This window comes from Anser anser (assembly GCF_964211835.1).
Source record: "Anser anser genome assembly, chromosome: 1".
NCBI lineage: Eukaryota > Metazoa > Chordata > Aves > Anseriformes > Anatidae > Anser > Anser anser.
In genome coordinates, this window is record NC_139720.1 from 188,451,822 (window position 1) to 188,475,393 (window position 23,572).

The window sequence follows — 23,572 nt, forward strand, 5'->3', positions numbered from 1 at the left end:
GAGGGATGGATACCATTTGGATCAGTCAGTTGTGACTTAGCTAAAGAGGAAAGATTCTTGATAAATCTCACTTAGTCTGGAGCTTGGGTGTTCACTGGTTTTAATCACACATTAATCTTTAACATATACTTATATATTTTTTCTAGGACGTTATGAGGTCAGTCCTGTTTCCACTACAACTTATTTATGTTTATTTTTATTTTTGCTATTGACTTTGTGTGGTTCCTGAAGCATCCACCAGGTTCTTTCAGTTCTCAGTAGGCAAATGTTTCTCCGTGTTTCTCCGCACCTACGCATGGCCGTGGTTTGTTCCACCGGGAGGTGTTTCCTGTGCGACCAGAAGCCTGCTGATGACAGTCAGTGTGCCGCACAGTGCTTTTCTGGAGGATTCCCCTTAGCCTGTAATTGTTGCTGATGTCTGCAGACCATGATACTTGAAACAAATCAGAGTACTGCTTTTCCAGAAGCAGAATGTGTAGTACATAGTTCCTGTACGTTTAGATGAATGTATTTATTGTTGGATTTGTGTTTTTTTGTGGTTTTTTTTTTTGATACACAGGAGCTCATATAGACTGGTATAAATATTTAACTTATTTGTCTGACTTTAAACTGTAACAATGCTTCTCCATCCCGAGATTGCTTCTTAATACCAGTCATGGCATACTAAATTACACGTCGTTTCAGTTATTTTCTACGTGTGCTCTATTTTTATTCATATGACCGTAATTCTAAAGGCCACTTTTCATATCCCCACTCAAGTGACTTTATTTACAGTAATAACTATGCTAGGCCGTTCATACAGAACATTTATATCCACAACAAACTGTGAGCTGCTAAGTGAGCACTGTAGCAATTTGCATCCATACAGCCTCGTGGATGGCTGGCCAGCAGGATCCTGAACACGAGAAGTTCCCGGACTCGGGATGGCGCAGCAGGCTGGACTCTCACCCTGCTGCCTTCCAGTCACATCCCCAGCACGATGGGATTTTCAGTTTCAGGAACCAGCAAAGAGTCACTTCTGAAGTGAGTTTTGTGTCATTGCTTTCTGTTTGAGTGAAAAAAAACCTGCAAGAACCATTCCTTATTTTGATGTTTTTAAAAGTAGTCACTCATAAGTGTTCTGAGAATTTGGATGACTTCATGGTTCAATTTGTGTAATCCTTGCCGGCAGTACCAGAATGGCCGTATTGCAGAGCAGTGCTTTGACGTACGTTTGTCTTTCCATGTTTTGTATCTCTCATTTATCTTGTGAGACAAACGTGCTGTCTTGCTCTTCCTATTTTCCTTTTACTTTTTCCTGTCATAGCACAGCCAATTCCTGCAATGTTACGTGTCGTGATTTCTTTAAAACGTTATCAGCTTGAGTCACAACTCATTGAGAAACCCGGCTTTCAAGTGAAAGTATATTTTACTCTCCATAAATGTGAAGTTTATTTAAATCTCAAGTTTGAAAAGGAAAGCTTGAAATTCTAACTTCAAAAAAAGATGGAAAACAAAAAAATCCTGATGTATTTTGTAAAATGTCAGAGTTTTAAGCCAGCCTTGTGATTTTTAGAGAGGTGGTACCTGCCTTCTGAGTCTTAAAAATCAGTTTGGGGAATATTATTTTCACTTATTTTCAATTTGGCTGATGGTTTCTTTTGATTATTGCAGACTTAAAAGTAAGGCAGTGTAAGAGGCTTCTTGACTGGCATCAAGCATCCACAAGAGCACTGCGTTTCATTGGCTCCTCGGCATGTCCTGTTTACAGCTCAAAATGAAAATATTTTGACAATCACACCATCCTGGTGCAGCATATACTGCAAATAAGCAAAGATTAGATACATACAGAAATGAGCACAGTAAGTAACTGCACTTGGTACAAAGAGGGATCAAGAACATTTGCAATTAAGTGTAATTGGTTCCAAAAAAACCCAAACTCCAAAAAATAATTGAATTAATTTAGGTAATAATTTAAAATACTGCTAAATACTCTGCCAGTTGTTCCAGTAGAGGGCAGTAATTTACATACAGTGATTTCCAGCAGTATGGGTGCACAATATGCCTGGAAGAACACCAGACACAATAACCGGTTTTATTAAGGCAAGGCAATATTCAAGGCTTACTGAATGCCTCAAGTACAGTGTGCCATCCTGGAGTTTTACTTTCTGTGCTTTTGCAGCAGGACTTAATCACGTTTAATTACACCAGGATTTATGCAAGTCATACTCAGCGCACTTGAGTAAATCACCTCCACATGCCCCAGTGCTCCGTGCAGAGGTATGCAGCACATGCCCTCAATTTAATGCTACAAAACGCCAGGACTCAGGGACTGTGACACAGCTCTTGCATTGTTTTGGGCACTTGATAGAAGAAATCTTGCCAAAAAGCATGTGTTAGGATCCCAGGGTAAACACTTGAGGTCAGAAACTATGGATGCAGCCCCGTCTTACCTGCAGGGTGTTCATCTACAGCAGTGTGGACAAAGCAACTCTGCATCTTTTGGCCTGGGGTCCTGAGATTACTTACAGACTGAATGTGTTTAGCAATGTCAAAATAGCCCCAAACTCATCAGAGTTTAAAAACAAACAAACAAACAAAAAACTAACAAAAAAACCAAGATGCTTCCAGCTAGAGCATCATCCAAACCTAAAACATACTCTGCTGTTCAAAGTTATCAGAGAGAATTGTATTGCAACATATAATTTAATCAAGATACCGACTCTCCCCTGTTGTTGTTGAACTGTAAGTACATAGAAGAGTTATGTCCAGAGATCATTTTTACAGCTTCAGCAGCATGCTGTAATACAGTGGAAGAGGAGGCACTGAAACTTAAAATTTTTGCATTTTTAAGCTGCAACAATTTGATTCCTAACCTATTTCAAAGCAAGTACCATTTAAAATTCCTGCTTAGCTGAGAATTATTTAAACTGTAAGTATTTCTCTGGCATTAATGCTCATGCTGTGACTTGAAAGGTAGAATTCAAACTCTCTAATTGCCTTAATATATTTCTTTGAGTACCTTTAGTATCACATTAAATCAGAAAACATGCTAAATTGGTGCAGAGAAAAACATTTTTCAAGGGCAGGATGCTCCTGAACTTCTGATATTTTGGCTGTCTGTACCTTAAGGCTTTAAGAATCAAAACATGGTGCTTTTCAGGGGGTGAAGGTGCTGCTGGTTGGGACCTACATGACTGCAAGAGGAAGACAGGACTCAGAGGCATCCTAAGATTTGCCTGTGAAAGTAAGCTTTGCTGAACATGCACAAAAATAGAGATTTGTGAATCCTACTCACTTAGAAGACTGCTGAAATGTGTACGGTGTGTCACCTACCTTAGTAAATACTTAAATAATTTGGCCCTGAAGATAAATTCACTGATTGAGAAACAGAGCTTTCTGAATTCCATCAACACTTTGCTAATTTTACTTGTTGAAGATCTGAGCTAATGCAGGGATAATCAGTGTCTTCTGTTGGTAGAGCTAAATGAACTGCATTGGTTGCCCCTCGGGAAGGCTGGTTTTGGGGCTGGAGGGACTCATGTCCCAGGCTGTGATGAGACAGAAGGCACTGCCCCTTCACAGGTCATTTAGTACAGTAGCATTTTAAAGGAAACAAAAACCGGAGTATTGGTTTTATTACAGAAAGAATTTGATAGGAAAATACCTTCAGCACGGGAACATAGTTCAAACATACCTTGTATATGTTTAAATCTGAGCTAACATCAGCTTAAAATGTCTTTGCTTGGTCTTCTTTCACAGCAGTCTTAGAAGAAATTCAGGGTAACTGCCAGCTCCGAGAAGGGGATAGCTTGAGGGAGTGTTGAAAGAGAGAGAGGTCAGAACAGTACTGTGGCAGGTGATGCCTCTCCGTCAGAATGCTGAAGAATTATACTTAGTGCTGGAAAAGAAGAGATCCTTAAGATTTGGGAATAACCTGCAGTTGGTTCATTGCGTGGAGTTCCCAAAAGTGTTTTGCATACATATTTAAAGTCTGGAGAAGTGGGACCTGAACATCTATCCCAACACACCGCTTTTAGGTTATTTTCAATGTGAGTCTCATTCCTCTGGTAAAGACACCTCCTTCTCCCCGCACCACCCCCACCCATCCTGCTCTGAATGTCATGCTATGTAATAGCTTATCCCGAATAATGCTGTAGTAAATTACTTGAGACTGTGAGTCCTTTATGTGTCATTTTACTGCTGAAAGAAGATGTGATTGGCATCTCATGGTTTTACTCATTTTAAGAGGTCTCTTTAACATAAGGACAGATTTTATCTAAATAAATCAATTTTACAGGGAGATTTCAGCCACTGGATTTGTAGTAAGAAAGAACTTTTTATTTATGACATTGGAGAGACCACAGCTGGGAATGCACCCTTTAATAGACTCAGACAGATGGATTCTGACAAGTCTGTGAACTATTCACGCTCTCTTCTAGCAAATATTTTGCAGCAATCCCGACTTGCAAATGCTACTTCAGAAACAAATATGGGACTATCTGTGTCAAAGTGCGAAACAAAAGAGTGACAAGTGACTTTAAAATACTGTGGATCGAATACCTACGTGATATTCTTATGAAATTTAGGAAGGAGTGCTTTTAATGGACAGTAGTTATGCCTCGATGGTAAATGAAAGTACTAGAAGGTTTGTATTTTTGTAGATGTAATGAAGTTAGGATTTTCAGCAAAGGCTGGCACCGCTTTTTTGGCGAAACAAAAATACTTTCCGTTTGTAGAATATTTGTCCATTTGTGTTTTCACTGTCTGAAATAGAGTAAATGCACATCTTCAGAATAGCTCCCACAATAAAGCAGCAGAAATAGAAGAAAATGATACAATATGAGCGAGTACTAAAGGGGGTGGTAGTTACAAGAAAACTGAAGGGAGGAGTATTGCTCTGCAGTGGTGTTGCTAGTCACTCAGATCACGTACCTTCGAGTAGAACCAGTGCATGGCATGCATTATTCCTCTTCATTTTTTAAACTTTAATTTGTAGTTTTAAAATCTTACTGAACACCGCTGTATTTCTCACATCGTAGGAAGGTAAAAATGACAACTGATTCTTCTTTTCTACATAATTTATTACTTCATTCACCTTTACCATATCTTCTATTACTTTTCTCAATTGAGATTTTCAAAGCCTCGTAATAGCCTTGAGCCCGTCAGCTGTCTTTGAACAGACTGGGAAACTGCATAGCCAAACAGACACAGTCAGCTTTCAAAATGTCAGTAATCTTCATTAACATACATAATTGGACATATGTAGCCTGAACCTCTGGACCTGCCACACGGTGAGGTGCCTGGGGCTTTGCCCAGCATCCTTCCTGGGAAGAACTCTTACAGCTTCCTTATCAGTTAAAGAGCGGAACCTTTTTTATTTTATTTATTTATTTATTTTGGCCAATTACACTAATGAAAATATACAGCAAGTTCTCCAAAACCTGCAGAAACACTCTGGAGTCTGTGGTAAGGATGGCTTCTGTCATCCTGGCTTGATTCATTCCATCACTGATGAAAATTAAGAAGCGTTAGTTCCTAGAAAGCCAGAAGCATAGAGTTTTGCGTCAGCGTGGCAAGTATGTATTTTGGTAATTACATTTGCTCCCTCTATATGTCCCTAAAAATTCCAAATGCTTTTATTTTGGAATGAATTTGATTCTGATAATTTGATTATGGCCTTAATTCAGCAGAACAGTTACCTGCTATATAAACTTAACCACAGAGTTAAGTGTGCACTTATCTGGACTCATCTGTTTTGTTACACTTAACCTCTAAACCAACAGCATATTCTCTTTAAAAACAGTATGTATGAGTTCAGTGTGGTAGGATGCGTTCACCAGAAACTGGAAGGTACCAGAACATCCGTATTTCTGATGTATCATAAAGTAGAGGCTACTGTAGCAAATCTGATTCAAATGGAGATCAAATAAATTCCAGAATCTAGGTTGGAAAAGACACCACCAAATAAATTTGACTCTGAAACATCTGCTTTGTTTTATACAAAACCATAAAATACGTAATTACAAAACTGCCAGGGCTGTTTCTTTTGAAGGCATCCTAAACAACAAGGACATCAGGACAAGTGTTTATCAGGCCAAGGCAGATAGATTAATTGTGGCATGGCAGCCTTTTAAAGAAGCAGTTTCATAGGGATTATAAAACAGCTGGGACGAATTGTAGGTGGGAACACCAGGATCCGCAGAGCTGTTGTAAATCTCTGCATTCTAGGTCATGGCAGAGCTACAGCACAGAGCACTCGTTCCTTCACCCCTTGTTGCTTTCTCTTAAGGTTCATGGCTTTTAGAGGGCTGCAGTGATTATCTCCTCTTTATGGAAAGGATCAGTTGGTGCAAATGCTGGGGATCCTGAAACCGGGAAGACGGTTTATTGCTGTGACAGATCAGGCAACATATGGAAGGAAACAAGACTTTCTCCAGAGACAGATTAAGTTTTTGCCAAGGCATTTTATTGAAATTTTGGAAAATAAACAGGTCATTAATTGGGTCCAGATTTAGCTACTGCAAATAGTGCAAAGATGTTGCAAACCAGATGCTTTCCCCTATTTGTTTTTACAGCGCTTTCTATTTGTGGATGCTCTTATTTAATGACTTGTTTCTCTAATAGAGGGCATTGTTTTACACCGGACGTCTCGTCTCTCAATTATTTTTGCCAGTAGATGCCTGAGTAAAATATGTGTGTCCACAGTGTTTCAGGGGGAAAAAACAGTCAGCAGTAAGCCAATAAGTAGGAAATAATTAGGAGGAAGCTGTGGAATACAGTGGTTTTTATAAAGTCAACATATTTTTTTCCTGGATTCCTCAGCATGTAGTAGTTTTGAGCTTTTGTCTGTGCAGACCGTGCTAGTGCAGTGGTGGAAACAAAGACGCCTGTCCCTTGGACAGCATCCTGAGACTTGGCTTGCCAACAACGGTGTGACTGCAGCCCACATCAGCATCTCACGGGCTTTTCTGAAGCATGTGGCACAGGCACTGACGTACCTGTCAGCCCTGGTGCAGCGCAGTTTCCTAGCCGGATCTCCGGATCAAGGCTGGATCCCCAAACGGGAAAGCGGCAGCCACATCAGCTGAGCCGTACGGACTGGCAGACGTACTCTGAGAGAAGCAGTCGTGCTTCCTTTTCCACTTCGGTTTCATTTTGTCCCCGGAGTAGAGGCATTGCGTTGTGCTCAATCCACACAGCATGATTCATGTTATAAATAACAGAGGGTGAGATAGGTGACTGCCCTGGCTTGAAAGCAGCGAGTGTGGTGGGGATGCTTTCTGAAAGCACTGAGCTGGTCACACTGGGGGTCCTTTACAGTCAAGACAGAAGTAGACAGAAGACCTTTACTGGGTCCTTTACAGTCAAGACAGAGGTAGGGACCTCCCAGAGCAAGTCCTGTCATCCTGAAATGGGTGTCGGAGACAAGTGGGGTGAATTGCCCTCCGGGGGTGCTTGTTTCCCTCTACAGTCCCAGCCGAGTGACAGCACCAAAGACGCCTCCGCGGGAGTGAAAAGCCATCTCTTCACCTGCCACCTGAGGGCATTTGATATGGAAATTGGTGAGACGCTGGCATCGCAGAAGTTTAATTTTAGAGATTGTTGCACGCAGCATCTCTGGCTTCGTTTGGAGATACCTGCTCAAGTAAGCGAGGCAGCAGATCAGGTTGACAAGGCGCTTGGGACTTCGGTGGCACTTGAAGTTAGTAACGAGAGCTGCATGATTTTATTTTTATTCGTGACTGGTTTATCTAAGCAACAAGAGCAACAGCTATATGGAATTTTAGATTTCCTACTGCATGTTTTAAAGTGCATTTTGAAGCCCACTTTTCAAACTATTGTTTAGTTATCCGATGTGTGAATGTTTGTTGCACTTTGTACGGTGTACTCACAGCAGAAGTCTGTCAGCCTGAGGTAGGTGCCCTGTTCTTCACAGTAGGTGCTAGTAGGTACTTAGGAAAGGGTAGAAGGCCATGGCAAGTTTATGGTATGAGCTCCTAGCTTGCAGGGTTCAGTAAATAGTTCTTTGCTGCTGTTGTTAACGAGGCTGCCAATTAGGAACAAAGTAAGAGGGAGGTTTACAAAGTGACTGTGCACTTCCTAGCTGAGCTACACCTAAGCTGGTGAGACACAGAGTCTGTTTCCCGTTTGTAATCTTTTGGAAACGTGTAATCCTTCACATCACAATTACTACTTTAAAAAGTTATTTTCAAGTCATTCACAGGTGCCTCCCTGTCACGTGGACTTTCACTGGTCTGAGCAAAGGAGGAGCAAAGTTTATTTTAAAAGCAATATGGGTTTATTAGTGGTTTGGAAGCAAAACGTCCAGAATGCTATTCGGTTTTAATTTATGGTACAACCTATTAACACAGGTAACATATTATGAAACAGTGAGTGTATTATTTGTCATAAGTTCCATGGGACAGAAGAGGGGAAAAATAAAGACAGAAGTACCTGAATCGCTGGTTCATTCTTTTGCAATCCGAGTGTGCTGTACATAGAAAGAACATGAAAGCCAATTCTCTTCTACACCAGTGCAAGTCCTGAACAACTACGGGGTGATCGGTGGTTTTTGGTTTGGTGTGAAAGACCTCTGCAGCAGAATGGTCCTTCAGGTTCCACTTCTAGCTTAATTTCATGTCCTTGTAGCATTTACCTGTCAAGAGAGAAAAAAAAAAATCAGCAAACATAAACAGGACCAACCTTTTTCAGAGGTCAGGTGCAACTTCAGTTCTGCAATTTTTAGTTGCCCAATTTGAGATACTTCAAAGAGGTCTTATGCTCTGACGCCCAGAAAGTCAGAGCTTTGCGAGTGTCATGGAAAATCGACCCAAGATGAGTAGTTCCTTTTGAAGGTTTTGGCCAAGGAATTTTTCCAGTAAAACTACATTCCATAAACATGGAGCAACACCTTAAGTAGACAACAACAAATGAGGAACACTGCGGGTTTGATTTGAAAGAGAGCTGTATATTCAGAAAGTGGGTCGGGGAGGAAGCCTGGTAGAGAGTGACTTGAGAGGGTGCCAGCACAAACAGAGGGTAGACGGCAATATTTTCATCACACTGGAATCGAGATAGTAAAAGAGAAATTTGCTGCTGGGATGGAGCTTATCAACCAGCTCTCTTGGTCTACGTATTTTGAACAGAGAGGGAATCAACAGAAGAGAAGAAGTCTTGGTAAGTGGCTGCTGGAGGAGGGGGGAGGACGTGCAGGTAGGTGTAGGGTTAGAGAGGGGAGAGGTGGAAAAAGAAAATACGCTGCAGGGCAGTACAGCTGACACGGGACAGTGCGGGGGGAGAGTAATTCATGCAATTTGCATTGCTGCGGCACGCTGGGCTCTGGGCTCTCTCCGGTCCTTCCTACTCACTGAAGGCGTTTTCCAGAGCCAGGCTGTGGGGAAGGAGAGGAGCAGGCTACGTGCTCTTTCTCAGGAGAAGCAGCGTGGTGGCTGGCAGGGGAGCCATGTGAAGCCCTTTCCTCTGCATGGCTCCAGCTATTTGGCAGGCTTCCACTCCGTTAAAAAAAAACCACCTGCAGCTTGTTGGCCAGGATGACTTTATCCAGCTAGATAAATGAGCTCTACACTGTCCATATAGTGCATTGCAAACTCTGAGTGGGGAAAAAAAAAAAAAAGAAATACAGGTTCAAGAAATGGAAAGTTTGAGTTGTGCACAGCATAGTTGGCTGCAGGGAGGCAGAAAATCCTGATGAGTTGACTTGCCCAATTCATGAATATCTGTTTACATTTTAAACCGTTCCACTGCTGATTTATGGTGGAAAGTCTGCCAGGGTTTATTTTTTCTTTTATAGCAAAAAAATACTTACAACTTTATGATACTCCTAAACCTCCTGATATTAAAAAATAATTATTATTTGGGATTAAAAGCCAAGGGGAGCATGATTTCTGTTTCAAACATACAGGGAAACTAATATACTCAAGAGAGCAATTGATGCAGATTATGCTAATTTCTAGCTCTGGGTGAGGGATAAGCGTTACATGCATGCCCCATATTTTCCCCAGCTCCTATATTTGTGAAGATGCCATTTAGGCACCGGGATGGCAAAAATTCTGCAGCCAGCTAAACGTCTGAGTGTGTCATTTGCAGTTGCAGTGTCATGGTGGGGGACTAGTGACCAAATTCACTGCTCGCCCATATTATGCTCTGTGCAGGACCTTTCTTTGGTTCTGGGATGCTTAAATGGGTAATCAGGGGCAGGGAGGAGAACATCATGCACACCCTGGTCTTTGGGGCACGTGGCACATGGGCAGACCTCAGCTCTGTGCTGGATTCAGTGCCCTCACTCGCCCTTGTAGCAGCGGCACGGGACTGCCACACATCTGGCCAGGCATGGTGGCTGCCACGAGGCTGAAGTCAGCTTGGTTCACTAGGGAAATGGGAGAGGTGGAGGCAGAAACAGTCCCTTCTGCTTCTGCAGAGCACCTCCGTGTGTGCCCGGCTGCCATCCAGCAGCAGAGCCAAGACCCGATATTTTGGTTGGTGCGTTTGCTTTGTAGAGCTGCCTGTGCAAACACATTGTCTGCGTTACGCAGCGTTCATAATACCCAATAGCATGCATTTAATAATATATTGGGAAATCTTTGTCGTTCTGCAAGCTTAGGCAATAAGCATCTCGTCTGAAGGAACCCACTGCAGGTGTAGGGCCATTTTGAAGGGTATTTACTTTCTCCTTAGCTGATTCTAGTGCCACGAGAATTTCACCTGCCTCCAGAGAACTGATGTTGCTCATAAGGAAGATGAAAGTGCCTACAAACCTATAATATATATATGTATTATATATTATATATTATTATTATTATTACATATAGATACCAAAGCAAGGCAAAGATTACTGTTATCAGTTAGGAAATTGGTGCGGATGTGGGTTATAGGACTTCCCCAGAGTCTTACAGCAGGTCATTGCCCGATCAGTCTGCCTCATTGGACCTGAGAGTGAAGTCATGTAATGAATATTGATAGTTTTGAAGAGCCTGGAGATTTTCTGGACAAAATAAACCTTCATGCTCCCATGCACCAGTCCCATAAGTTTGAAGTCGGGTTGCCAGGTGCTCTTCTGTGTTCTGGTTTTGTGTTTTTCTTGTTTGTTCACTTGTTTTTTTGTCAAAATCTAACTTTAGCATTCTCCCTCTAGCACAGACAGATTAAAAAAAATCCTCTCTCAAAACCAAATCAAAATGTGAAGCTGTTCTCTTTTTTCACTACCGTGGTCCCAGACTCCTGTTGAAAAGAAAATAAATAGGGAAGGCCTCACACGAAGCCTGCGCGGGCACGAGCCTTCAGCTGAGATAGGAATGTTTGCCCGTGGTTCAGTGACACCAGCAGTAGGTCTGGGTAGGGATTTACAACGTATTTGGATAGCATAAGAAACTAAGTTTATCTAAACACTTTCTTACCTTATCACTGTGTTATCCAAACACTTTGTTAGTGAGACGGGGAGATTAGGATGTGTGTTAGCCCACCACTACTTAAATACATTTACACAGTTCCTGTGGGTTTAGGTTTAGGAACTTGTCTATAGATTTAACAGATGGAGTTGCACGAAGGGTATGGAAACTGCTAGCTCTTTCCCCTGATAGTGCTCTTTAAAAGCTTTGGAAAAGAAGGCTTATCACCTGAAATGTCTTCCTCTCTTCTGACCTCTATTTTGAACTCTCTTTATTATCCACCCTATTTTTTTTAATTTACTGTTGAGAAACACCATCTTTAGGGACTTCACATCACGGGATGGGGGCTAGTCTTGGCTAGATCCGGACATAAGGTAGGCACATAAATAGTTCAGCTAAGGCCAGCGGAGCCTATATTCATACACTGGCGTGGTTTGACTGAGAAAAAAAAATAATGTGATGTTTAAAAGTGAACAGGAATGAGACCATAGTGCCGAAATTAGCAGCCAGACACTGGACAAAACAACCGAGCAATTACATGACCCGACCCACCGGCCAGGGGCTCCTGGTGCCCTCCAGCCCCCTGGGAGAGCAGAGGGAACGGGAGGGCCACGTCCCCTGAGACCTCCTCCGTGGTCAGCAGGCCCCGACTGCACGGCACGGGCAGATGTGGCAAGAGGGCACGGAGAGGTGGTGGCCGAGGAAGCCTGGCTATTCCTCAGGCTGCAGCCACAGACCACAGCAGTGGTAATTTCGATGCATTTACGAACTGGTTAGTGGTCAGTCACAGCTATTTTGGGAGGTCTGTAAGGGCAGGGTAAGCACGGGGTTACAGTGCGTGCGTTGTATGTCCCAGCCGTCTCCGTGTGGCTCAGGGGCCTCCTGAGCCACCAGGCCGGGTTTCACGCGTAACAGGCCCTGCTGGCGTTTTCTTTCAGGAATTTACCTGATCTTCTTTTGAACGCTTCCAACTTCTGGCAGCCGCAGCATCCTGTAGCAGTGACTTCCAGAGTTCAGCTATGCGTAATACGAAGGGATATTGAAGAGTAATTCTTCAGTTCTTCAACAGAAAGGAGCTCTGCTCATCTCAGACCTGCCCAAGATCAGTTCACTCAATGTTCCCAACTTCACTGTGAGGAAACACCCCAGCAGTACCAAGGGGGGGCAGACCTTTATAAATAGCATAATGGTGTTTGTTGTTTTTCTCTCACTTACTTTTTCTACAAATTTTTAAATCCTCTTTGCTTTTTTGGTTCCTGCTGAACACTTGTATTGGATTTTCATAAACCTGTCCAAGATCTATTTCCTCGGTGATAAGAGCTCTGTTAAATCCCATCGTTGTGCACCGTGCGTCATGTACCTATAGGGTGTTTTTTCCCCAGTACATTTATCAACACTTAAAAGCTACAATTTTAATGCTTTCTCGATCAATATCATAAGAACCTTCAGTGTTTCCAGCCAATTTCTGTTTTCACTTCCAGGCTAATTCAGCATCATCTCTACATTTTGCATTTTGCCACCTCGCTACCCAGTCCCTTTAAGAAATAAATCCTGTGTGAATGGTGGAGAACGTAGTTTCCCCTACTTGTCTCAGGGGGAGTCTGCTGGCTCCCTTGCACCACTGTGACAGTGGAATATTTATGGCCAGCTTTGTTTCCTGTCCTTACGCTACAAGTGGCCTTTTCCTTCTGTACCTGATGGCTGAGCTCGTTTATGACCTCTTGGTGGTGGGTCTTGGTGGAGCCTTTTTGCAAAATCCAAAGCTGACGTAACAACCACACGATCCCTTTACAATTTCAACAGATTTCGGGCATGACTTACTGCTACAAAACATGCTGATTTTTCCCAGTATCTTCCAGCTCTCCCACCACAGACTACAGAATTTAGTTCCTTTAATTCCCCTGTGAAGCCCTTTTGGAAAATCGTATTGCTACTTTCCATGTCTCTGTTGAGAGGTGATCCTAAGCCGTGGGCTAGACCTCAAAGGTGACCGGGCAGTCATTTTATAACCGACCCTTCAGTTTATTGACCTGACATTCCAGAGCTCCTCTAAGGGAGTACTGATGTGAGGAACTGCCTCAGCTTTCTTGCTGTGACCCTCATCTCCTCATCTTTTTACGTGTGTCCTTATTGCTGTAAATAGCTTTGGTGGTGGATGGGGCAGTTGCCACTCTTTTCTCCTTGGCATCCCTTGCCCCCACAAACACATTCCTGTTGTGTGAAGCTTGCATATCATTTCTAATCCTCTGTTTGTATTGGAGCTGCCTTTGGTGGTTTGGCGAGGCCACGAATGCTTTTGTAATCAGGAGGTATGTTTTATAGTGGGACTATCCCCTAAACATGTGGGTCTTAAAATGCAAATGTGTAATCCTCTGGTGCTGGAACCGGGGCGCTAGAGCTTAGGAAGAGGATGTAATGTACTATTCAGAAGCCTCTTTTCCTGATTTGAAGTTTATCAAGGCTGTCTGTAAGCCTGCCTTTCATGCATAAGGAACAGGCTTGCTTAGTGTTCATTTTTTAAAACCCGCTATCAGGCAGTTCGCATAGCAGCTGCCTTGCCTCCAAAACACTTCGGTATCAGGCTTTCCAATTAAGCAGCTCTCTGTTGCAATGCTCTGCCGTTATGAGCTCTTTCCATCTTTCCATCCTTCTTCCCAGCAATGTTGAAATCTGGCCTGAACTATTTTCCTTTTGCCCCAGTCCAGTTGCTGGCAGCCCCCGTGCGCTGCAGAGCCCTGGGAAGGCGTCCGGAGCACTGCCGAGACCTCTGGCTGCAGGCTGGAGTAATCCCAGCACGCAAACAAACGCCTGTATTCAAACATAAAACATTTTTTTAAAACATTCAGGCAGTGAAGTTCGGCTTTTAAATGTCCCGGTCACAGAGACAGGGTTCAAAACATGTGAGAGAAGAGAAACCCTCGTCATAAACCCAGCTCTGGGCTCCCCACGTATGACTTTTTTCTCTTCCCAGGTTTGAGAAAGGAGGAATTGCCTGGTGTTAATGCCTTAGCTGCTGTGCAGGCATCTGTAAGTGCCGGCATAGGGAAGAATTTGTGTCGGATATTTGAGTTTTAGCCAAAGCCCAGCAACTGAAATATTCTCCTACCTGAAGCATTGTAGAAGGGAATTCAGAAATCAACAAGTTAACAGCAAATACTTGATTTTTTTTTCTCTGTGACTTGAAAACCAGAGCGTGCGGCTTCCTATAACTGCGTGTCGTTAATGGGAATAACACCTGTGCCACTGCAGGGCTGGGAAGCGGTGTTGTTCTCATAGCACTCGTGCTTTCAAATGAGGAGAAGCCTTCACGCTGCCATTTAATTTTAGATGTGCTATAGCCAGATAAGTGTAACTAACAATAAAAGGGAAATGGGTCTCGGCAGCAAGATCAAGCGACTGATTACTGTGAGAACGGCAGGTTAAACCCAAGCCCGAGAAACTCCACGTGGTGTTGGACATCATGGACCTGTCTTGCAGTTCGTTAGGAGAGGTGCACTATAACGAGCGAGTAAGTGGTCCTGTCGTATGGTTGTGGGTACAAGGGGGAAAGTGACGTTCATCTCCATGAACCTCACTCCAGTCACCTCATGTCCACGTGAGCAGTAATCTAAGGCCAGGTTGGAAACTGATACAGAAACCTGCACTGTCATTTTGCTCGGAAAAGCTGGGTGTAAGTCAGTTGTTCATTACCAGATGTGATTTAGTGTTTATAGGGCAGGCTGCGCTCCGCTCCATCCTATAAAAGCACCCCGCTCCCAGTGGAAGCAGATCTCAAGGGCCGCCTGCAATACTTTGGTTTATACGAGTAGTCCTGGGGCAGGTTTTCCTGCAAATTGTTTCTACCCTTTTGCCATCACACCAAAGGCAATTTCAGTGAGAAAAAGAGAGAACCAAAAAAATCGATGAGCAGAAAGTCAAGTGTTGCAGTTCTGCCTATGAAAGCATACGCAGAAGAGTACACGTCCCCGAGCTGTGCCATTTCTACTTAAATACGGTGCAGATTTCCGTAATGCTGTGCTGTGTTCATAAGCCTTTAAGTAAAGCTTCCTGATCTTCCAGAACATCTCAGGATTCATCAAATTTGTGTTTATTCTGTTAGACATCTAGCAGTACCACGCAGCTATTATACCGTAGACCTAAAAGCAGACGTTCTGATTTAGCTAAGAACATTATTATTATTTTTTTTTCCTGAAGAAATCTCCATTCCCATGGATCAGCCGTGACACAGGAACTCGGGGATCAGTTTCCATCCCAGGGGCCTCGCTGTTGTGGCCGGCAGCAATTTCATGCGTGTGCTCCAGGTCCCCTCCAGCCTTGGTAGAGCGTGCAAGGTTGCTTTTATCTCTGAGTGCTTTTCGGAGAGGTGCATCAGCATGAAGTTTGGTGTGCTCTGCTAAGTATTCCAGCAGCAGTCTGTAAACGGAAACTGAAATATTAATTGGCTCTCTTATATAACCCTTAAGAGCTTATGCTTCTGTAGTCCTTTTCATCCCAAAGATTGGTGGCCAGAGGTGTTTTCTCACGTGAATGATGTACTTGTGCATTTTTGAAAATAAACAGTGAGTGACAGGCCAGTCACCGAACAAGGAGACGGTCATTTTAAATGAAACGAGGACTGCTTCTTTCCTCCGCCGTGCACAAACTGAAGCACGGGAGCTTTCAAATGGGCGCTGCGAGAGCAGCTAGCTCTTGTTGCTTCTTGTTTTATTTGACTACTATGCAAGTGCTGGACTGCAGCCAAAGAATTCAGCCCCAGAGGAGGCAGCGTGGTGCCTGCAGCAGCCCTGTAGCTTCGGCATCGGGGTTTTGACCCTCGTGTGTGGGAAGGAGGGGAAATTCGTCGCCCTGCTTCTAATTCTGCCCTTTGTGAGGGCTGAGAAGTGCTGCTCAGGGAGCCGGGAGGGCAGCTCGGAGGTGCCCCTTTACGTGGGAGTGGGGCACTAGGGCTGGTGCATTGCTCCCTAATACACCATGTAGCCGGGCTTGCTGAGGGCTCAGCCCTTGCTGCACTTGTTCCCCAGTCAGTACTGTACTTAGGCTCTTGCACTGGCTTTTTTCTTCCTTGGGTTTGCCTTTTGAAGCATTACATTTCTGTTAAACTGGTTGCGAGTCTCTAGGAGTACTGTAAGGAACAATGTGGAATCCCATTAGCTGAAAAAAAACCAATGCATCTTCCAGGAGAAAAAAGAAATCCCTATGAAAATTTAAATAGTGCGCTATGAAATGTTAATAATCGCTTTTTCCACTAGCAATAGCATTTTATAAGTAGAATTAGATCAGAGGGCTGTAGATGAATCAAGTAAGAATTTCCCTGCGTAGTGGCAAAGTCTCTTTGGATAAACACTGTGCATATCATTGACATTCGGGAGTCCCTGGGATATTTACTCTTCAAAAGACAGCAGAGGAGTGGCTGACAGGCTGACTTTCCCCGGGGTGCAGCGAGCTGGGTGGGAATGGTGAGCACCCTTCCCCTCGCCCCCAGGCTCCCTCTGCTTGTCCCCGAGCAGCTCTCCTTCCTCTCTGCCCTGCACACGGCAGCGGGGACGAGATGGGCGATTCCCACTGCCAGCACGTGTCCTGTTTGGGATGCAGATGTACATCCCGATGTACAAGATGTTGTCTTGAGTTTGAAGTCATTCCCCCTGACTGCACAGCCACATCTGGAGCAGAAGACAGCAGATACAGGACTGGCAGGTGGCTGTGGATGGTAATAACAGGTCCTGGAGGCTTTCTGTCTAGGGCATTCATTTAAAATGTCTAGCACCCGCAATTATGTTTCCCCATTTTGCTGCACGGCAAAAGCCCCGTGTCAGGTAGGAACAAAATCCACAACGCGCAATGAGAGCAGATTGCATTGCAGCAAAACCCTGCCCTAAGGTTTTTTTTTTGCACAGAGCAACGTTTTAATGAATAATTGGGAATGAAACAACTGTCCTCCCCGCTTCCCAGTAGGGTGGGGGTGATGTTTGCCCTGGCAAGGTGCAGAGGGTGGCTCACGGGTTGCTCCAGCAGCTGCTGAGAACCGCCTGACTGCCTGCGGGCACGTCCCGGCCGTGCCACCCCAGGGCCCTGCCCTGTCTGGGCTGTACGAAGAAGGGATGCCGTGACTCCTTGTGGCCCTCACAGCAAGGCGTGGACAGTGTCATCGCGGGTAGATCTGTGAAGTCCATCCCCAGGGCTGCGAAATGGCTTCCCATATGCCGGCGGTGCTCATTTCAGACACCGTCTCCATCACACGGCACCCTGGCAAGATCCCTGCCCTGTTACAAATCAGCTCAGGGTAGGTGTGTACTGAGCCAAGACGCTGGTATTTTGAAATGTAATGGAAAATTAATCAACAGGCATACTAGTAGGGCATTTTCAGTGTTCCTGTGTATATTTTTACGCAGATTGGCTCCCTGTATGTTGATAAAAATTGCAATGCTCTGCTTATATTTGATTAACTGAAGAAATGTCAGGTTTTGCAAACTCGGTGGTTGATATGTAAGACTGAATAAAAAACAGATGCCCCTCTGTCTGTTCAAAAACAAAAGATATTACACGGAGGAACCAGAAGAAGCGAGCCTCTCTCACTCTTTTTCCCTTCTTCCCCACTGTAGCTGGTTCTCAGTAACACTGATATTGCAAATTTTGGGTTTGTTTACTGACACTGAGTGCCTGCTGCTAAGGGTTTCCTGTTGTTTTGGTGAGTTTTGTTGGGTTTTTTTTTTGTTTTTTTTTTTTTTTTTTCATCGGAAGGGCTTCATTTGTTCCAGTGCTCGTTGTACCGTGTGGTTTTGGGGACTCAGACAGCCCAGCCCTAAACTGACTTTCCCTTGGCAAACACTGGTATGATTTTTAGAAAAGGAGCGAGGGCATCATCTCAGGAGATGACTCGACAGCTGCGTGGCGTGGAGGAGGAAAAGGTTTTCCCCAGCCCTGCACAACAAGGAGCTTTGCAGGCTAAAATACGTATTCCCAGATGCCTGGAGTCTTTCTTAATTTGTTTTCCGAAGCTGCCCCGTGCAGCTCTCCCATGCTTCGTAAGAGCAGAAGCACGTCGTAGCCTGCGGGACGGTGCGGGGCTGCGAGTGCTGGGCTGACTTTCTGTCCCTCTCCAGCACGCCGCACTTCCACGGGCTGCTCTCGGAGCGATTGGCCCTTGCAGATCATGTGGGAGAAGCAGGAATCCTGAGTTGTAGCTTTTGGCACTCCTTTTTCTTTTAAAGCGCTTGCTCTTTTCAGCTCCCTAGGGCTTGTTGCCTCCCTCCTTTCATTACCCTGATTATAATCTGGAGTAGCCACACGGGAGACCGAAGGAGGGATTTTAAAGGAGCGGAGATGTTTAAGCAGGTGCCCAGGACATCAGGCACGGGCTGTTACTATCTCAACTCGGTGTCACCTGAGGGCCAGGAGATGTACTTGCGATTTGACCAGACGGCGAGGCGCCCTCCCTACAGGACGAGCAGGATTCTCGCACGTCACCAGCTCCTGACGAAGATTCAGCAAGGTGAGTGTCTGGCAGGAGCCCTCCCTAGCCGGCTGCCGTGGCAGGTCCCCGCTTTCGTAATCGAAGATGTTTTCATCCCTCAAATCCCAGCCCCTTTTCCTCCCTGTTCTGAACTAATCCGGCTCGGGTCGGAGTTTGGAACACTCATTCATAACTCACTCTTTCCGCACACTGCACCTATGCACATAGGCAGGGAGAACCGAGAGACAAATGCTAGTGCCTGTTTAGCTATTTAACTATATAATCTTTTAATCATAAACTACGCAGGAGTTTTAGTGCTGAAGTTCGTCTTTTCCGACCGGCACAGCAGTTACTGGCACCGGTACCTCTGCTCCGAGCGCTGCAGGTGAAAGCTGTCTGTAATGCACAGAGAACAAATAGGTGGTCAGCCAGGTAGAAACAAAGCACGAGCCCAGGGCGGCTGGAAGCAGGCAGCTGGGCTAACCCTCTCTGGAAACAAGCATGTGTAGCTGTCAGAGTGTTAGGAAACTTGTCACATGTCCCTAAGAATAATGGCTGACTTGGCTTTTTCTGATTGCCTATGCATTTGTCTAGGCAGTCACTGCAGACGTATTGATTTTCTCGGAGTGTCTACAGTGCTGAAGCTAAATGCAGATTGGCCTCAAGACAAATCCTTTGGCCTGTACATGCAATTGAAATTATCTTCAGAATGTTTAAAGCAAGTATAAAAAATAAAAGCCAACTGAGCTAGTTTTTTTCCAGATTAAAAAACAAATCAGTGCATAGTAGCATCCTGTTTGAAGAATGCCAGTTTCCCAGATAGAAGTGGTCCAGCATACAGAAAAGAACATGCCACCTATGTGCCATCAAAAAAATAAAACCCTGAAGATAATTTCTCAGTCACTTTCTTGTCAGTTTACCAAAAGGTCTTTGATTCTGGTAACTAGGGACAGTCACAGAGTTAACATAATTCACTGTCTGTACCTAGAAAATATTAAATAAATTGGTGTGGGCTTCTGAACAGCAGCAGTTAAGCAGAGTGGCTATTCCTGTGTGTTGCTTTCAAGTAATATTCTGTGTATCTGTGGCTGTCAAACTCTCACAGAAGTACAGGGACGTAGTGATGAAACCTTTATTGTGTTTATAAAGAAAACAATACTTAACTTCTTTGGCCAGCTTTTAGAAAAGATGAAGGAGATAGTTTCTGTGGCAATTAGGAAAACGCAGTTGTTTGCAGCGCGATCTCAGGAACTGGTCCTGTGTGAAGGATACTGGTCCTCACTGCAGCTCTGATTTCAGGAAGGATATTATGTCATGCTGTGTACCCAGTGTACAGCTGGGGCTGAATGGAAAGGAAGGGTAATTCATTTCTCCTCAGATTTATTTGGAAGTTTTTTAGGCACGGTGTTCACGGAGCCAACTTCATTTTCGAGCAGCAGCTACTGATGAAATTGTTCGACGCGCCTCCTTTGCCTGTCGTGTGCTGCACAGCTTTCCCTCCTGGACCTTGTACGTCGTGGGCTGCCCAGCAGTTGTTCCACCGTGCAGATCCTCCCAGAAGCTGTGACCGATGTGAAAGGCTGCAGCTGAGATGGCAGTTAAAGCATGACATACACATACTCTGAAAATCAGGTCATTTAAAGCAGTTTTGGTTACATCACGCCATGGCAGAGATACTGGAATCCTGCAGTTAGCATTGGAAATGAAGGCAATAAATACTGCCATGGCTTGAGAGGCTGGGACAGATAGGAATTTCTGCGTTGCAACTTTTCTGTCTGCAGTTTGTTTTACGGGTCCTCGGTATGTGGTGAGTCTGCTGCTCTGCACAGCTTTCCATTACGTCCTGTACCAGGCTGTAGGCAATAATACTTGGATAGTGCCTTGATGATATGATATATGTTGCAGTTCAGCATGTACCAACATGACACAAAAGAAATTTACGTATTTTGGCTTGCTAAGAATACACTTCTTTTATTGATAGAAAGCTGGTGACAGAGTCCACTGTTGGTTATGTGTCAGTTCATTAGCAATAATGATACTGAATGTGCAAGTAGGTGCTGATGTGCGTGTTATGTGCCCATATGTAGGAACATACAGGCCTAGTAGAAAATCATAGGTGAGATATACATTTTTTCTGAAGTGCCCTAAGTAATGAATAACAAATTTAAAATAAATACCTGTGTTAGCAATACAAAATAAATAAATAAATAAAACAAACCTAAGTCTAGCTAGTATAACTCAACCCAAAACTTCCCGTTTACACTCTGGATGAAATCCTAGATCCGCCCAAGGCACGGACACGACCTTCATGAGGCTTCCCTGGGCCAGCAGGTCAACCCTCTGTGGCTGCCACCAGGCCAGGGCAGGTGGGATTCATGTCGCATGCAGTGATGCAGTCATTCATAAGTAAATGGAAGTGCTGTGATGTAGGCAGAGAGAGGACTTCAACATGGACTGAGGTATCAGCCTGTCCCTTCGGAGACCAGTGAGTTTTGAGTGAGTTGGTAATGGAGTGCCACAGAGCAACTTACCAAGAATATATTGAAAACTAAATCAGGAGATGCAAAATGAAAAGCAAACCCAGCTTTGAGTGTCCCCATTCAGTAAAGTGTGTGTAAATCATTCTTCAGGCTCCCTGCTTTCATATAGCACTGGTCCACACACTTTTAAGGCAAGAAGAAGCCATGAAGAGAATGTATTTGAACCCCTTGTTCTTGCGTTAGCACCTCCCCAGTCTGGTCACTGCTTGAACTAGAGCATATGTTTAGAAAAACATCCAGTCTTCATTTTAACATCACTGGAATGATGAGTCTTGCATGGTTAATAGCTTTGCTGGAAGGAAAGCTGCCACATGTTTAAGTGCTAAGCTGCCTTGGGGCTTGTTTGAATACCTGCTCTCTGCTTCTTGTGCGGATATTTTTCGGTTACTAGATTTCAAACCGGAGGCAGCCACAATAGTAAACACTGAAGTTCTTACAACAGGGATAATTTTCCTTAGTGAAAGGAGTGATTTACCAAGCAATATATAGAGCACTCACAGTTTCCATCCCGGGATCCGAACCTGCTTCAGTAATGCAGAGTAATACCAAGTGTTGCATGCACTTCTAGCTTTTCTGTCAGAAGTGGCATATACTATCCTAAACGATGCTGAATTACTCCATCATATCGTGCAATATAGCTTTTCTTCCTCCTTTAAAAACACTTGTGCCGAAGAAGCTTTCCTTTGTATTTTCCTTTGGTGTTAGTTAAAAATAAACAAAATGAATCATGATAGGAATTATGTTATTTAATCATTTCTAAAAAGAAAACCACCATAAGGGAAATGAAATGAACTAGACTGTTATTTTAATCAGATCATACTTTGAAAGTCCTAAATATTTGGTTTGTGTTCACACCGACTCCTTGAGGCAGAATTATGTGGTGGCCTGTGAATGTAAGCAGCAATTATCTGTCTTATATTAAATAGGTATTTTCAAAATGTGATCTTTTGATGATTCCCTTTCCCCCCCTAAGCCCGTTAGTTTCCATGCTGAAGGGGACACATGCCTCAGCGTAAAGGAACAGGGTGTAGCACGTTTGGTCTGAGGTATTTATTCAAACAGTGTAGGCAGTAACTGTATGAGAATTCATTAATGATTACTCATGTGCTCTTTAAATAAATAAGGTGGTGACTTTCAAGAATTTATATTACGTGAGTCACAAAGTTATTTCTTTCAGAGTACATGGCTAAATACAGGATAGAACAGAAAAATATAAAAAGTACTTGTAGGTGAAAAGCAATGAAGAATTAGGGCCATACTCTGAAAATTTTAAATTGAAAGCAGTGGTTGTGCAGCCCAAGTAGAGCATAAGTCAAGGTGAATGAAGCCACATTCTTCCCCAGCACAGCTAGGCATCGCTGTTAAAGAAAGGTCCACGTTTATCTACAGAAAAATTCGATTTTTAGACTGCACTTTCAGTAAGAAAATAATATGAAGCAAAAATGAGATGAATTCCTGTTCTTAGTGAGTAAATTCCTGACCACAGTGAGTAATGCTCTGTGATTTGCCTCAGTTCATGTCCACGGGCAAGAGCTGTTTAAGAGGATCTTTTGATGGAACAATCTCAAAGCGTGTTACAACTTTTCAAGGCAAACTCTCCGTTCAACATTCAGCAGATGTTTTATACTCTTGTATGTTGTAAGTTCAGTTTTGAACTTCTGTGAGTACTGTTATTGTACGTCACCTGCCTGGTTTGAGTGAGTGTTAGAGATACAAACAAATGCGTTTTTCTGTCTATATTCTTCACTCTGGAATTAGTTCATTGTGTTTAATTCTTGTCTTTTCTAAGCATGAGTAGCTTCCAGTTTGTGGAAGGTGTTACAGAGGGATGTGAGTGACGTGTGCTTTAGGTGACTTTAAATCTCATCTGTCAACATAAACCAAACCAAATAGCAGCAATAGACAGCTGTAATATACTGCCATACAGTGCTCAAAAGGAGAACCTGGAAATCATGCAAGTGAAAATGTTGCAGTCATAGTCTGCATTTAACAAAAGCTGGATCTCATTCTGGATATGTGTACAAGTAGAGAGAATGTGTCCATCACTGGAGGTTGGAAGCAGGATATGATTGTATAATTAAAGAATATGGTTTTGTTCAAAGACACAAAGAGGCCAAAATATAGTTGTTCAGGCAAACCGGACTATAGCTTTCCCCGCATTCTGGATGCTGGCCACTTTACCTATACATCTTTTA

At 43.7% G+C, this 23,572-nt stretch overlaps 1 protein-coding gene across 11 annotated transcripts in view; it reads left to right on the forward strand.

Annotated features, from left to right (window-relative positions):
• Positions 1-23,572, forward strand: part of STARD13 (StAR related lipid transfer domain containing 13) — a 298,210-nt gene that overhangs the window by 155,835 nt on the left and 118,803 nt on the right. Inside the window, exon 2 of one of the 11 annotated variants that reach the window (XM_083848254.1) lies at positions 18,612-18,876. The exons of 9 other annotated variants lie outside the window; for them this stretch is intronic. In XM_083848254.1, coding sequence (XP_083704380.1) covers positions 18,612-18,876 — 265 coding nt within the window. Of the gene's footprint in view, positions 1-1,664; positions 18,877-23,572 lie in introns of those variants that run through there. One more of the 11 variants, XM_083848244.1, reaches the window with a different exon arrangement.